Source organism: Prionailurus viverrinus, chromosome B1 (genome assembly GCF_022837055.1).
Source record: "Prionailurus viverrinus isolate Anna chromosome B1, UM_Priviv_1.0, whole genome shotgun sequence".
Classification (NCBI taxonomy): Eukaryota; Metazoa; Chordata; class Mammalia; order Carnivora; family Felidae; genus Prionailurus; species Prionailurus viverrinus.
In genome coordinates, this window is record NC_062564.1 from 153,844,184 (window position 1) to 153,860,478 (window position 16,295).

General features: G+C 33.8%; 1 protein-coding gene and 1 pseudogene across 2 annotated transcripts in view; one reads left to right on the forward strand and one right to left on the reverse strand.

The window, feature by feature from the left end:
* Positions 1–16,295, forward strand: part of TECRL (trans-2,3-enoyl-CoA reductase like) — a 122,354-nt gene that overhangs the window by 54,401 nt on the left and 51,658 nt on the right. For both annotated transcript variants that reach the window (XM_047856714.1, XM_047856713.1), the window contains exons 4-5: positions 4,933–5,036; positions 14,688–14,803. In XM_047856714.1, the coding sequence (XP_047712670.1) occupies positions 4,933–5,036; positions 14,688–14,803 (220 nt within the window). The remainder of the gene's footprint in view (positions 1–4,932; positions 5,037–14,687; positions 14,804–16,295) is intronic.
* Positions 6,533–14,619, reverse strand: LOC125163755 (exosome complex component RRP43-like; annotated as a pseudogene).

The window sequence follows — 16,295 nt, forward strand, 5'->3', positions numbered from 1 at the left end:
GGGATACTGGTCAGCAATTTATTTTTCTCTCTTTTTTTTTCTTTTTCTTTCTTTCTCTTATTTTCTACTTAAAGCAAAATGAATGAGGTAATGAGGAGCAGAAATGAATTAATTTTAGGGAAAATATTATATCCAGTATTAAGCCTCAAGTTTCTCAAACTGTCAAATCCTATTTTCCATTCAGAAAATTTACAAATAGATACACTTAAAAGTTAGCTCTCTTAAGAATCATTGTAATTAACATTAAATCAACTTGATCTTAAATTTGGACTTGTTCAATAAGAGCTGTTATAAGTTTTAGAAAATACTTACTTGAAGTCAATTATAGTAAATCTACGAACACATCTATTAAGGAATTTCAATCTATAATTATTTTACACTGTAGTGAACAGCCTTCTTTTTTTCTTGCTTGTACTTTTGCTAATATTCAGGCCATCTTTTCTCTCATATTACCATTACTCAAGGACAAATGATGATTTCTTTGGATCTAAGCTGTCGTGTTTGCTTTCATTGTTTCTTAGACATTACACCTTTCTTTGAAACCTCTATGCTGAAAACATAGGAATACATGGTATTCTTGGAAGTCACACTTTCCTGATGGTCCCAAATTCTTCCAAGCTCAAATGTCCAAGACAAATTCCTAGAGTCTAAAAGAGAAGACTCATTATCTTGTTTATTTTTGCCTCTGCAGAGCCTAATATATGCCGAGCATATAAATGTAGTTCAACACATAGATGCTAAGTAATATAAAATTATATAGTGATATTGTTTTCTGAACTTGACTAGTATATAATGACTCTAGAATGCCACAGGCATCAATGTAAAATATAACTCAGTTTGAAGAACACTATAAGGAACTGGAATTTCTGTTAGTTCAACCTTCCTGGTGAATGTGACTTTTTACTTTCTCCTCACATGTATTTACTTGATTTCTCCTCACATACATTTACAGGGTATAATCTAAATGAAATATAGCCATTAAGTGTCCTTGAATAAAAGTATGATGTCATATTTGAAAAAAAGAGTCAATTAATTTAGCAGGTTAAGCAAGATATGGTAGAAAGAAGTTGTTTGAAGTAATGCAGAATTTTAAACCTTTTACTTAACTATCTATAGGATCTTTTCTTTTGTAAAGGGGAGCTAATAAAGAACCAAACTCATGGTTTGGTTTTTGTTTTATAAGTGTTGAATAAGATTATGTTTATAAAGCAGTATAATGGTTGGCATATGGTAGATGCTTTATCAATCAGTTATAGCTGATTGATGTTATAGCTATTAATATTAAGGAAATAAAACTTAACACTGAAACAAAGCAGGTCCTCAATATTTACTTATATTTCCTGCTAGAATATATTTGTCAGAATACTTGTACTGTGAGCAATGACATCATGTAAATTTAGTCTTTTACAGTTTCATCACACAAAAGACACCACAAAAACTAAACAAAATAATAAACATTGCTTTTTGTGGGCAAAAGAGCAAATATTTATTTAGCTTGGGGATTGTGCTGAGCTGAGCTGGACTTGGCCTTACTTGTGTAGGTTCACTCATTCAGCTGCCGTCAGCTGGTAGGTTCTTGGTGACTGGTTGGTCTAGGTTGCTCATAACTTCAGCCAATCAAATCCTCTCTACTCTCTGTGGTTTCTCAGGCTTCAGTGGAATATCGTGAGCTTGTTCTCATGGTGGAATCAGGGGTACAAACAAATGAATACAAGAACTCAAGGACTGTTTAGGCCCAGGCTTGGAAGTGTCACATGATCTTTGCCCTACATTCTGTTAGCTAAAGTGAGTGACTAGGCTAACCTATATTCAAGGAAGTGGGGAAATGGACACCAAGTCTTAATAAGAGATACTAAAACTCATATTGCAAATAGTGCAGATACGGGAATGGTAAAGAACTCTGATTTCTGTAATAAATCTGTCATACAAATTGGTAACTAAAATGTGTTGTCTCTTCCTACCTTGATTAATATACTTAATAATGTTCTGGAAGCACAGAGTTAAATTTCCAAGTCTTAAAATTATTGGATTTCTACAATAGAGAGGTGAAGAGTTAGCCCTGTCCTTCCCATTGCTGGCTCCAATCATCTTCATCATCATTTTCAAAGCTTTATACAACAGCTTTGAAAAACCCCTAGGTACATACCCTAGATTCTGGTCCACGTTGGGAAGAAATGCCCAAGAAAGATGATTTGTTTAAATTAATTTGGGCAGGAAATTCAGGGGCCTTAAGTGGCAGAAGCAAGATACAGACAGCATCAGCTCCTGTTTTAGGCATATTTTCTTGGCCCTACATATTCCTCTCCCTTTGGAAAACATACATAGACATAGAAGGCCAGGGGCAAAGTTCCTGGATTACTGAGTCTGAGTGGCATTATTAATGATATTCCTGGATTTTCTCGATTCCTTCTATTCAAATGTCATATTGATGGGACAACATTTTAAAAATATGCCAATAAAAAATAAAAATAATAAAAAATATGCCAATGCTCTGTTCCTTGAAGTCATCAAGTGATACAGGAGTAGAAACGAATCCCCTCCTCAAAGGTGACAATACATAGATGTATGTTGTAAAGATGTTTTCAGCATTTTTTTTGGTGTTACAAGGCTATCATATTCTTTTGTTCCAATTAACATTTCTTGTTGTCATACATGATTGTCAAGATATTATTGACCATTTTTATATCAATCTTTACCTTGATCTATGTTGCATTAAATTCCTACTGCTGTGTAACAAATTAAAATTAACACTTATTTATTAGCTTGAAGATACAGTATGGCTGGCTTCTCTGCTCAGAATATCACAAAGCTGATCAAGGTATTGGTTGAGCTGAATTCTCATCTCAAGACTTCTAGAAAATTCTATTTCCATCTTCATTCTTGTTTGAAGAATTCACGTTGTTTTGTTGTTGTATGACAGAGGTTCCTATTTCCTGGATAGTTGTCACATCCTATAGGCCATTTCAGTTCCTAGAGACTATTTGCATTCTTGCCATATGGCCCTCTCCATCTTCATTCCAGAAATCTTTCTAGTACTTTATTCCTAGTACTCTAGTACTTTGAACCCGAATTCCTTTCTGTTATCTATTCATGCAGATTTAAATAATACATGATTAACTCAGACTCACTTGAATAATCTCGCTTATGAAGCCACATAACATAACCTGATCAAGGGAATGATAGTCTATTGTATTCATATTGGATTTATCAAATACAATATTTAAAATTAGTATATATCAATTATATATTTTATCTTACTTTAAGATACCTGTAATTACAAATCAATGTATTGGATTCTGAAAATAATCTAAAATAGTCATAAACTAACATTCAATGTGTCTTGCAAAAAAGAGTATGAAATAACACTTTTCCATGACTGAGGATAATATAAATCACAAATAGATTAGCATAAAGAATAATATAAACAAAACAACAATGGCAATAATAATTGCATTATACTTATGAGATTAGTCTAGCTCTAGTGTATTTTCTGTATAGTACATCTTTGAATAAAATAAATTATATTTACCATTATCTTTTCATGAACATTTAAGTCTTTACAATTGTTTTGCAATTATAAATAATTCTAATAAGAATATCTTTGTATATATCTTTTAGTACACACATGCCAGACTTATCTAGTGTTTATTATTAAGAAGGGAACATTTCCTTTAAATGTCTTCTAAGACATTGGTTCTGTTTATTTTCCTCCTATTTCATGAGAAACTCCAAGTAATCTTTGCTGTATGTTTCTCTTATTACTTTGAAAGCCTGGAGTGCTAGAAACCTGTCTTAGTTTCCATTCTTTTTCCAAACTGAATACATAAATAATCTCATCAAGCAGCGTGGCTTTAAATGTTAATGACTTTCAAATATCTACAGACATACTTACCCAACTGCCTATTTGACAGCTCCTACCTGAATGTCTAATAAATATCACACACTTAACATGCCCTAACTTAAATCTTAATTTCCACCCCCAAATTATAATGCACCTAAATGCTCAGGCCAAAATCTAAGAGCTGTCTTTATTTCACTGATATACTCTCCTCTCAAGTTGAACCTGCTCTATGTTCAAAACAGACCTAAAATTGATGCATTTTTAACATTTCTATCAGTGCCATCTTAATCCAAAAAGTCCCCTGCATGGGGCACCTGGGTGGCTCAGTCAATTAAGCATCCGACTTTGGCTCAGGTCATGATCTTGCAGTTCATGGGTTCAAGCTCAGCATTGGATTCTGTGTTGACAGCTCAGAGCCTGGAGCCTGCTTCAGATTCTGTCTCCCTCTCTCTCTGCCTCTCCACCACTCATTCTCTCTCTCTCTCTCTCTCTCTCTCTCTCTCTCTCTCTCATTCTTTCTCTCTCTCTCTCAAAAATAAAGATAAAAAAAAAGTCCCCTGCTTGATGAATTTGAATTCCTCCTAAGTAATCTTGCTTCCCCTTCCTCCCGGTTTCCACACAGCATCCATAGAGATCTTCTAAAACATATCATGTCACTCCACTAGTGCTTTGCGATGACCACTAAAATGTATTCACCCTAACTAATTTATCATATAATAAAAGCATTTAGAGAACAGTTGACATCTACGTCTACTGATACCTAAATTATACTATAAAAATACCTTGTATTAGATTTGATTATGATACTATCTAATATTACAGTTTCTCAGAACACAACAGGATAGTAGCAGATGGTGGTCTGAACTTTGTTTAGGTAGAGGTGGGAAACCACTGTACATTTGAAAAATTGCTGATATCGCTTATAAAATGGGTTTGTTCACATTTTATTTTACTTTATATATTCATAATACATTGAAATTTCTATGTATAATTTATCCTTTGCTTTTACAGGTGTCACATTAAAAACTGTGTTTTTTTTAAATGACTACACCTTGAAATTGTATTAAATTACTATTTCCTTATTATTTAAGGTGGGCCCTTTTTGAAGGACTACATAACCATTCAAAGCATTGCAACTTCCTCCATTGTCACTCTCTATTTTACAGACCTAGGTCAACAGGTCAGTTGGACTACAGTAAGTATCAGTTTAAAATGCAATATACATATCCCACATTTCGATAGGACAATTGTTATTAAATAAATTCATAATGAAACTAAGTACTATACTGAATAGTATTTTAAGTTTTCCATGCTTACTAGGATTAGTGGCCAAAATTTTACACAAGAATTAGAGCAATGGAAATACATGATTGGAAAAACGAGGGCAAATTCTTTTTTTAAGTGTCAATCCACCCTAGTACTGATGGCCCTATTTCTGCTTCCTCTATGCTGTTAGTTAAATGGTGTTTCTTTGGCTCTTCCTTCTAGGAACCTGGGGATATGAAGACTTTTGATATTGGAAAGAGAGGAGATAGGATATTCAATAAAAAATGTTCTAAGGCAAGGGGAAGACATTTTGGAAAATCAGAATGAAGTAATAAGACATCTTTGAGTTAGGAGATTGTGGCATACTTTTGGTTCTCCTTGAAGGAGAAGCTTTCAAAGTGGTGGCAGCTGAATCCAATGGCATTATAAGAATGAAAACTATATTAAAAGACACGTAGGACTGGAGTGCCTGGTTGGCTCAGTCAGTTGAGCATATGACTTTGTTCGGCTCAGGTCATGATTTTACACTCGTGGGTTCCAGTCCCACATCAGGCTCTGTGCTGACAGCTCAGAGCCTCGAGCCTGCTTCAGATTCTGTGTCTCCTCTCTCTCTGACCCTCCCCTCTCCACACACTCTGTCTGTCTCTCAAAAATAAAAAAAAAAAACATTAAAAAAATTTTAAAAATGTTTTTTAATTGTTTATTTTTTGAGAGACAGAGAGAGACAGAGTATGAGTGGGGGAAGGGCAGAGAGAAAGGAAGACAGAATCTGGAGCAGGCTCCAGGCTCTGAGTAAGCTGTCAGCACAGTGCCTGACTCTGGGCTCAAACTCGCAAACAGCGAGATCATGACCCCAGCCAAAGTCAGACACTTAGCCAACTGAGCCACCCAGGTGCCCCTAAAAAAACATTTTAAAGACATGTAGGACTAAGAAACAGAGAACATACTTTAGCACTAGTTCACAAGCATTGAACTATTGATGAGTAGTGAGTGGAATAGATAGATGGAATAGCTTCAGTAGTAAGAGGAAATACTAGGGGATATTTAGTGATAGAGGCAGTAAAAGTTAATTTGATAAATAATTTTGATACTGATATACAAAGAATAGTACAATCATTCTATTTTTCTATTCAATTATTTTATATTTTTTAGAATTTTAAAGGTTTTCTGATTACACTCTATTCCATATTTGTGATGTGACTGAATTTTTAATATTTTCTGTATTAAGATAGCTTTCCTTTTTACCATCAACAACAATGAACATTCAACATTATGATCGGCAGTGCTTTAAGTTTTCCCTTTAGAGTTAAACATTCTTTTTTTTTTCCAGAAGAATGTAGTTTGATATTTATTTAGTATAAAAGGTTTGTGCACAGTGTAACAAATACAGTTTTTAGAAATCTGTTTTCAAAATGTGGCGGTTGTTTATTTGGGTTTCATAGTCTTAATTACTTCATCCATTAGCTTTTTTACCTCTTTGTGTCTGCTAACCACTCGGTTCATACAGTCTGGAAGTTTAGCTCCATTCAGCCCACTTCCACCTGGTTTGTGAAGACAACATAGTTTTTTCCTTCCTCATCCATTACTACTGTTAAGGTTCTAGTTGCCAGATGTTCCTTCTCTCCAGTAGGGTCAACTATGAGCAGAGTGTCATCAAATACAGCAAAAGAAGTTGCAACTGGATGAGTTCTAATATTCACATAACTTTTCTTCTTTAAATTAACTTCTGCTAAGGCAGTTTCTTCATTTATAGTAACTTCTGGTAGCTGTACACTTTTTTAAAGCTGCTAACAAAGCAAATGTACAGGCATCCAAGATGTTCCCATCATAGTCAAGGCAAATGATATCACAATACAGCACCCAAGAAAGCTTTCCTGGAGAAATGCATAAGTCCTCTTTTGAATTATCTGTGTTTCAATGACATCTGCAATGAACTGGCTAGCCACTTGGGCCTCTTGCCCAGGAGGTCCAGACCGCAATCTCGAGGAACACAGACGTGGTAGATCCACATTAGGAACAACATATCCTTTATCAGGGGCATCCGTTGGTGGTGCTGCAAATTCTGCCTTAATTCCACAAATTAGTGTAGTATTTCCCAGCTTCACTAACGTGGAACCATCTGCAGTACTAATTGAACCAATGTTGACACTTGTGGTTCTGAATTCACCAAGTTCTCCATCTGGATGGCAGTGCTCATTCAATTTTCAAAGTTATTCCAAACACAGGACAATTTATTCATTATTATTAATCCTCAAATAGAGAAATTCAAGTTTGCATTTATTACTTACAATATTGTCACATCTTTTGCTTTTCTAACAATCTCTCCTTTAATATATATTATTCCTAAATTTAGATCATTATTTATATTTTAGTGTTATTGGTTAAATAGTTGCTTTAGTTTTCAAAGTTTGTTGATTCAGCTTTGAGTACTAATTTGTTGTACAAAAACACTGTTTAGAATATTCTGAATCCTTGTGAAGTATAGGATTCAGAATATTTATAAAAGAACCTATTAATGCATGCATTATGTAAGCAAAGGGTTTAATACTTAAATGTGTTATCAACAGACCTTTACTAAAGGAGATTTTAGACAAGCAGATTCTGATCTTCAAAGGTTAAAATATTCATAGTCTTTGTCCACATTTATGATGAAAAGGGAATTCTGTCTACAGAAGTTGTGTCAAGCCGAGTGGCATTAGTGGTGAGTTCATTAAAAATTCCAGCTGCATCATTTGGATAAGCACTGAGCGGAGAAAGTGCTAAGGTGGAATTCTAGGACAATTGTACTAGAAAATTATAGCTTATTTGAGAGGAAAGTCATTTAGGTGACAAAGAGAACTCTGAAAATAGGATGAATATTTTTAAATCAACCCTATGGTTCACATAATCTTTTGCTCCAAATGAGTCAGTCCTATTAAATGCTAAAAATATACACATTACATTGCAATCACACCCACTTTATATCAAGTAAATTATACAATAAAAGCAATATTTTACTGCACCTAACATTCTTATACATTTATAAAACATTAAAATGTGCTCCTATAATAAAGGCATTATCATAGGGTTAGGTTTTGTTTTTGTTTTTTGGTTTTTTTACAAACAGTCTCTTTACAAGGTCAAAATTAAGATTTTAATAATATTTTTCATCAAGTAAGAGTGTGCTGTCACAGATTATTGAGAAAATATTTGCCTCATTGAACTTATTGAAAGACTTAGGATAAAATATTAATATAATAATCCTCATTATATAGATCCGATTAACTAAATATCAAATTCACTTGTCACCATTTTTATGTTCATTCGTGTCTGTGCCTATACTTCTGTGTAATTTATCTCTTGGGAAGATTCAAGTATCTAAAACCACAATCAGATACAGAATTGTTCCATTGCCACAAGGAACTCTCTCATATTATCCCTCTATGTTTACACACTCTTTTCCCTAACCTGGAGCAACTACTGACCTGTTTTTCATTTCTATATTTTTGTCATGTGTCAAATGTTATAAACAGAATTAAACAGGTTCTTTTGTTAGATTGATGTTTAATTTTCTCTAAGTATAGTGCCTTTGGGATCCATTCTATCTGTTGCATATATCAATACTCAGTTTTTTTTTTTTTATTTTGAGTAGTATTTGGTTGTATGAATGTAGTAATTTGTTTATCTATTCACCCACTGATGGACATTTGGGTGCTTTCAATATTTTGCTCTTACAAATAAAGCTGTTATCTATATTTGTGTAGGTATGTGTATAAACATAAGTTTTCATTTATTTAGTACATACTTTTGAGTTTCAAAATTATCTTTTATATTCTAGATAAAGTTCTTTGCTAAGTGTCTTGCAAATATTTTCAGTTTTTAGTTTGTCTTTTCAGTCCCTTAATGAGATTTTCTTTTTCTTTGCAAAATGTTTTCAATTTTAATGCAGTTTAAGTTGTCAATGATTTAAAGATCTTGTCTTTGCTGTCATAGGAAAGAACCCTTTGTCTTGCCCTAGGTCTGGGAGCTTTCTTTTATATTTTCTTCTAGTGGTATAATAGTTTAATGTTTTACATTTTAATCATAGTCTATTTTTATTATAAAGGATATTGAATTTTATCACCAAACTTAATATTTTCTTTCAATTTGTTTCACGTGTTCTACAATCCTTTTGTTTTGTTTTTATTTTCCTTGCTCCATTTGGAATTAATTGTCATACTTTATTGTTTATTAGCCTCGCTGTTATTTTGGTTTCTTTTTTACTAACTCTACTGGTTACCCAAGAGATTATAATGTATATCTTTAAGATATTGAACACTCATATACATTGTTGAATTTAGGTTTGCTGATGTGAAGATATTTCATAGATAATTGAATGACTTTATGATATTTGAGCTCTTCCTGACTCATCTTCTATTGTTGTGATATATTTTAATTTTCTAGGTACTTTTAAGTAAAAATCCACAACTATAAATATTTTTTAAATTTTTAATGTTTATTTATTTTTGAGAGACAGAGAGAGAAACAGAGTGCTAAGGGGTGAGGAGCAGAGAGAGAAGGAGATACAGAATCGGAAGCAGGCTCCAGGTTCTTAGCTGTCAGCATAGGGCCTAACAGGAGGCTTGAACTCCCAAACCATGAGTTCATGACTTTAGCCAAAGTTGGATACTTAACCAACTGAGCCACCCAAGCACACCCCAACTACTATAATTTTATATGGCCAATATTTATTTAGATTTATCAGTTTCACTGTAATTTAGTTAGTACCTCTAATGCTGCTCTTATAACTGTGATCATTATCATTCTTCCTGAAGAATATCTTTAGTAATTTACTCTAGTTCTGTCATATTCATTCTAAATATATTCATATAACATTTATTCTGGAAAATACTTTTTACGGGAAAAAATAATTCCATATTGGCAGTTATATTTGCCTTCATTTCACAAAATTTCATTATTTTGATATTTGACTCCCTTGTTTCTAAAAGTCCACTACAGTCTTCTGAAATTAATGTGCCTTTTCTCTGCCTCATATGAAATTTGTCTTTTGTTTGATTATCACTGTCGGAAAATGATACGGTTATGATTGTTTCTGTTTATCCCGCTTTGGGTTTAGAGTGTAACCTGAGTCTTCTGTTTTGTATAAATATTTCATTTGAAAATTATCATAATCTCTTTAACAGTTGGTTTTCCATTATTCTCTTTGTATTCTCCTGGGACACACACCCATTTCCATATTTTTCTTCTCAGAGGTTTCAACTATCTGCTAAAATTCTCAACTTTGGTTTTTATTTCTTTGAACATACAAAGATCATTTTTTAAATGTATGTGTCTGATAATTCTGTTATGTGGATATTCAGTTTATCTGTTTCGAATCTGCTGTTTCTTTGGATTTTATTACATGTCTTTTTTTTATTAAAATTTTTTTAACGTTTATTTATTTTTGAGACAGAGAGAGACAGAGCATGAACGGGGGAGGGGCAGAGACAGAGGGAGACGCAGAATCGGAAGCAGGCTCCAGGCTCTGAGCCATCAGCCCAGAGCCCAACGCGGGGCTCAAACTCCCGGACCGTGAGATCATGACCTGAGCTGAAGTCAGATGCTTAACTGACTGAGCCACCCAGGCGCCCCTGATTACATGTCTTTACTCCTGTTACACCCTTACATTTCTGACCTAGTGCAAAAAAATGTGTATGAAAAACTTCTAAAGATAACTTGAGGCATAGAATGATATTAACTTCTTTTCAAAGTGACTTATTTTCCTGCAGAAGGACTAATGACGTTATTTGGTCTAGGTCATCTTAATCCAATTGATGATTGAAATGATCTCAGGCTGAGCTCTAGCACCTATAAAGACAGATCTACTCCTGCTTCATCATTGTTCCTAGGGTGTAACTCTTCTAGGTCTCAACCTAAAACCTGGAGATTTTATAAGGCTATCTCTCTGTCTTTGAAAAATGCCAACCAACAATTTTTGTCCTTCCATTCTCCGGCACCCTCAAAAAATTTATAGTCTTCTTTCCAGGGTGCTATCAGACTTCATATCCTAAGGGCTCCTGGATGGTTCAGTCGGTTAAGCAGCTGACTTCGGCTCAGGTCGTGATCTCATGGTTCATGGGTTCAAACCCCTCATAGGGCTCTGTGCTGCCAGCTCAGAGGCTGGAGCCTGCTTCAGATTCTCTGTATCCCCCTCTCTGCCCCTCCCAGTCTCTCCCTCTCTCTCTTTCTCTCAAAAATAAACATTTAAAAACAAAACAAAACAAAAAGACATATCCTCACATCCTAGATTCAATCACTATTCCAGAGTCCTGATTAAAATATCTTGGCTTTCTAATTATTTAATGACTCAGTAGCTCTTTGAACACTGAAAAATATTTTGATCAATTTATCTTGCTGATCTGATTACAGTGTTTATTTGAATAACTTAGAATAAAACTCTCCATTACATATTATTCATATAATGGTTAAATTAAGAGAAAAACTTCTTTAAGTATTATATTAGCTTCAATACTTCTCATTCAGTAAAAAGTGATATTACTATTGGGAAATGCTCTCATAATTTTAATAGCTCTCCCATCATTAGAAGGTTAAGGTCAACACTACTTTATTTTGTCAGTAATTTTCAACAACTATGAAATGTGCAATTTATTTTGTTTTCAACTATCAACTGAATTTTTTTTTAAGTTTATTTATTTGTGAGACAGAGAGAGACAGAGCATGAACGGGGGAGGGTCAGAGAGAGGGAGACACAGAATCTGAAACAGGCTCCAGGCTCTGAGCTGTCAGCACAGAGCCCGACGCGGGCCTCGAACTTCCAGACGGCGAGATCATGACCTGAGCAGAAGTTGGCCGCTTAACCGACTGAGCCACCCAGGCGCCCCTCAACTGAAATTTTAAAAAAAGATATGAAGTCCACAGTATCCTAATAATAATAGGACTAAAAAGTTTTTTTTTCAAGAGAGAATGAAATGCATTAAGCATAATCTAAGCACAAAGATTCTAATCAATTTGCAACAATTGCAGCTGTGTGTTTCAATTTATATTTCTAAAACAGCTTATTGTCTTCCTCCTTTTTCAATTTAGACATATCCCAAGTTGAATATTCCACATAAGTTCCAAAAACAAATCTCAATTACCTAGCTTTCCTAGTATCATTGAATTTTACATTTTGAGTCATACATTAGTTCAATACAGTGAATAAACATTCTATAAAGCAAAAGCAAGAAAATGATATTGGAAACAAGTTGGAATTTAAAAGTAGTGTGTGTGTGTGTGTGTGTATGTGCGTGCGTGCGTGTGTGTGTCTTCAAAGTAAAAAAAAAAGATATCTGCTTATTTTGAATATATAATTTCCACTAAATTTTGGTTTATACTGGACTTCTTAGTCTTTGTAAATTCATCTGATTTGCTCGGCCTTATAAGCAGCACATTTATTTGTTTCTTTGGCTTTGGTTTTGAATTGGTCTTGTTTAGTAGGAGAAGAAAAAATCCTCTTTCAGAAGTGTGTCTAATTATTATTTTTCTCTATCTGGCTCTGAAACTATTCTGAAACTACTTTTTTATTACTTTCTAGGTTTAATAAAACACCTCTCTTCCTTTTTTTTTCTACTTGCACCCAAATAGACTTTTTTTTAAATGCATTGTCCAAAAATTATTCTTATCATTCTCTAATGCTTTCAGGTCAGGGTACACAGCCTTCATACTTTGGTACTATTTTAACCCCCATGTTTCAGGTGCACAATATTTGTGATAAAATATTAGGCGTCCTAGAACATATTACTGTAAGCTAGCAGATTCTCCTGATTTATTTTTAAGGTATGATGGAGATAAAACTGTAGTTTAATTTCCTGATTCAAAGAAACTTCATATTTGTGATAGCATTTTTATTAACTTAATAAAGAGTGACATATGATCAAGGTTAACTATTGTTCATAACATTTTTCATTACTGATATATTACTGGAAGACTTGCTCAAAATTGACCTGACTAGATCAGATGGCATTGAAATAAATATTTTGAATATTTTGTTTTAATAGAACAATTATTCTAATTATTCTTGAATATTAACGAGACTCTATTATCAGACATTCAAAAGTGGTAAACATTTTTTTCTTTACATTTGAATAATCAGGCATGTTGTATGCCATAAATTAATATGAAGTCCATCAGTAAAGGGTTTGCTTGATACTGAATTTGTCAGATGTTGCATGTTACCCTCATATAAAAGTCTTTTTTGGCTAATGAGATGATAAATACTGTTAAATGAAAAAAAATCTAAACAAACCTACATATATAAATATTTATACATATTTAAATATTTATATATGTATATATAGTTCTATATATAATTATGAACATATATCATATTATAAAGATGCAGTTACATAAAATTCTCACAAGAGATAACAACATAATTTTCAATCAATGTGCACACCTGTATATTTGAGTAAAACATGTGCAGCTTTACATTTTCTTTCTTAGAAAATGATGAAAATTGGCAAAGACAAAGCAAAGCAGTAATGGCAGTTGAATTTATCATTGTCATGTTTGTATCCTTTCTCTTTGAACACTCAGAGGTAAATTATTTTCCTTTTTCTCTCTGAAATTCCAGAGTGACTTTAATCTTGTTTTAGCATCAAAACAAAACCAAATAATGGACAGTTATAAGATTTAGAAAACTATCAGAAAAATAGTCAGCTGGTGAAACTTCACGCAATCAAACAGCCTTGTTTCCACTTATCTTTCCAAATCTTATGATTATTTCTCTATAGATCAGATATCTCTCTCCACATATATGGTTGACTCTCAGTTTCAGAATTCAGAAGGCAATCCTTTTAACTACCTACTTAGACTCATTAGAATCAAGGTCTAAAATTTCCAAAAGAGAGAACTAAATTATTTCTATTTGAATCAGTGTCAAATCAATTGAATTCAAGATGACACAGCCATATAAAGATTTAAAAAAAAAAAAAGATAGATACTGTAGCCAATTCCATTCAGTGACAGAGACAGTTTACATAGAAGATGGAATGTATTTGGGACTGAGGAGACACAAAGAAATAGGTTTATAATGGTTTGATTAGTTAAATAAAAACTCCTTTGTGAAGAAATCATTACATTAAATTCAACATTTTTATTTTATTATTATTTTTTTAATGCTTATTTATTTTTGAGAGAAAGAGAGAGAGAGACAGAGTGTGAGCAGGAGAGGGGCAGAGAGAGAGGGAGACATAGAATCTGAAGTGGGCTCCAGGCTCTGAGCTGTCAGCACAGATCCCGACGCGGGGCTCGAACCCACGAGCTGTGAGATCATGACCTGAGCCAAAGTCGGACACCCAACCGACTGAGCCAGCCAGGTGCCCCAATATTTTTATTTTAAATTCACCATTGATAATTGTTCTTTCCTTAAGTCTTGACTAGTTCTTCCAAGGAAGACTTCTTGTTAATTTTGTTAGCACACAGTCTAATACATTTTAAATAATAATGCTACCTATCCAATTTACCAGTTCATTCAGTAGGCTGCCGGTGGACATGCTTATTATGTTTACATGGAAATCTTAATAAAATTCTATTATTTTTTATTTATATCACCTTCTTTCAGGTATTTTTGGCTGAATACACAGGACCTTTGCTGATATATCTCCTCTTTTATTTGAGGATCCCATACATATATGACATGAAAGAGAGCTCTAGAAGATTGCGCCACCCAGTGGTACAGTAAGTAATACGTATCATATCTATAGGTTAGGAGGAGATAAAACTAGCACACAGTTATTAAGGTTGTTTATAAGCTCAAAGAGGATGACAGTTATAGAAATATATTTTAAGTAACTTTAAATAATGTATACACACCAACTTGCAAATTTATATACAAAGAACTATTAAATATACCTTAAAGTGGAGGTAGTATAAGTTCATAATGATCACAGTAGGAGAAATCTGGACATTTAAAAATATCACAAAAAGGTTAAGATTATAAAGTTGAGAGGTCATATATAGGGCTGAAGATGTAATAGTAAATAAAATATAATAAAATACATACTTCTCTAAAAATATGGGCAAAATTTGTAGGAAAGAAACAATGACACTTAAATAGGAAAAAATAGGTTTACTTTTTTTTTAATATTTGTTTATTATTTTGAGAAAAAGACAGAACCCGAGTGGGGGAGGGGCAGACAGAGGGGGAGACACAATCTGAAGCAGGCTCCAGGCCATGAGCTGTCAGCACAGAGCCCAACACGGGGGCTCAAACCCACGGACTGTGAGATCATGACCTGAGCCACTTAGACACTTAACTAAGCCACCCAGGCACTCCCCCCAAAAAAGTTTTATAAGTTACCTTTAGTTGGTCAAAATCCAAAATTAAATTTTACTTTAAAGTGAAAAGTAAAAATAAGGTACACAAAAGGATGAGGGCAGTTATCAAAGCAGAATATATAACATACTGTGAAAATAATCTTTGTCTCTCTGTTTCTCTGTCTCTGTCTGTCTCTGTATTTCTCTCAGCTTACTACCAAATTAAAGAGAAAGAATAATTATTCAAGATGCTAAACTGAGATGTAGTGTTAGCAATTTGTTAAGAAAAAAAAAAGAACCTGATTTAATGACTAAACTCTAAGTGAAATAAGGAACAAAATTTAAGGAAAGCCTAAATTCAGGGGAGCCTGGGTGGCTCGGTCATTTGAGCATCTGACTCGTAATTTCGGTTCAGGTCATGATCTCACAGTTTGTGAGATCGAGCACCACCTGGGGCTCTGCTCTGACAGCGTGAAGCCTGCTTGGGATCCTTTCTCTCCCTCTCTCTGTTCTTGCCCAACTCACACATGCTCTCCCTTTCTCTCTCTCTCCCTTTCTCTCTCTCTGTCTCAAAATAAATCAACTTAAAAAAAATAAGCAAAATTTAGGTCATAGGAATATTAGAAGATAGAGAGTGATTTCACTTCTGACTTTCTTATCTCAAATCAAGCTTTCCCTTACCCTTAATTTCTGTGCCACAGCCACACTGGTCTTTCTTGTCCTGATACCTACCATGTTCCCTTTCTCACAAGGACATTTACACATGCTATCCCTCTTGTCCCATCCCAATTACTTATTTCTTCTTTCTTATTTAAACTTCAAAAAAAGTTCAGTATTTCTTACTCTGGGTGGCCATTCCTATTCTTTGTATGACAAGCATGCTACTGAAATGTTCTTCCTTTATGCAATTTAT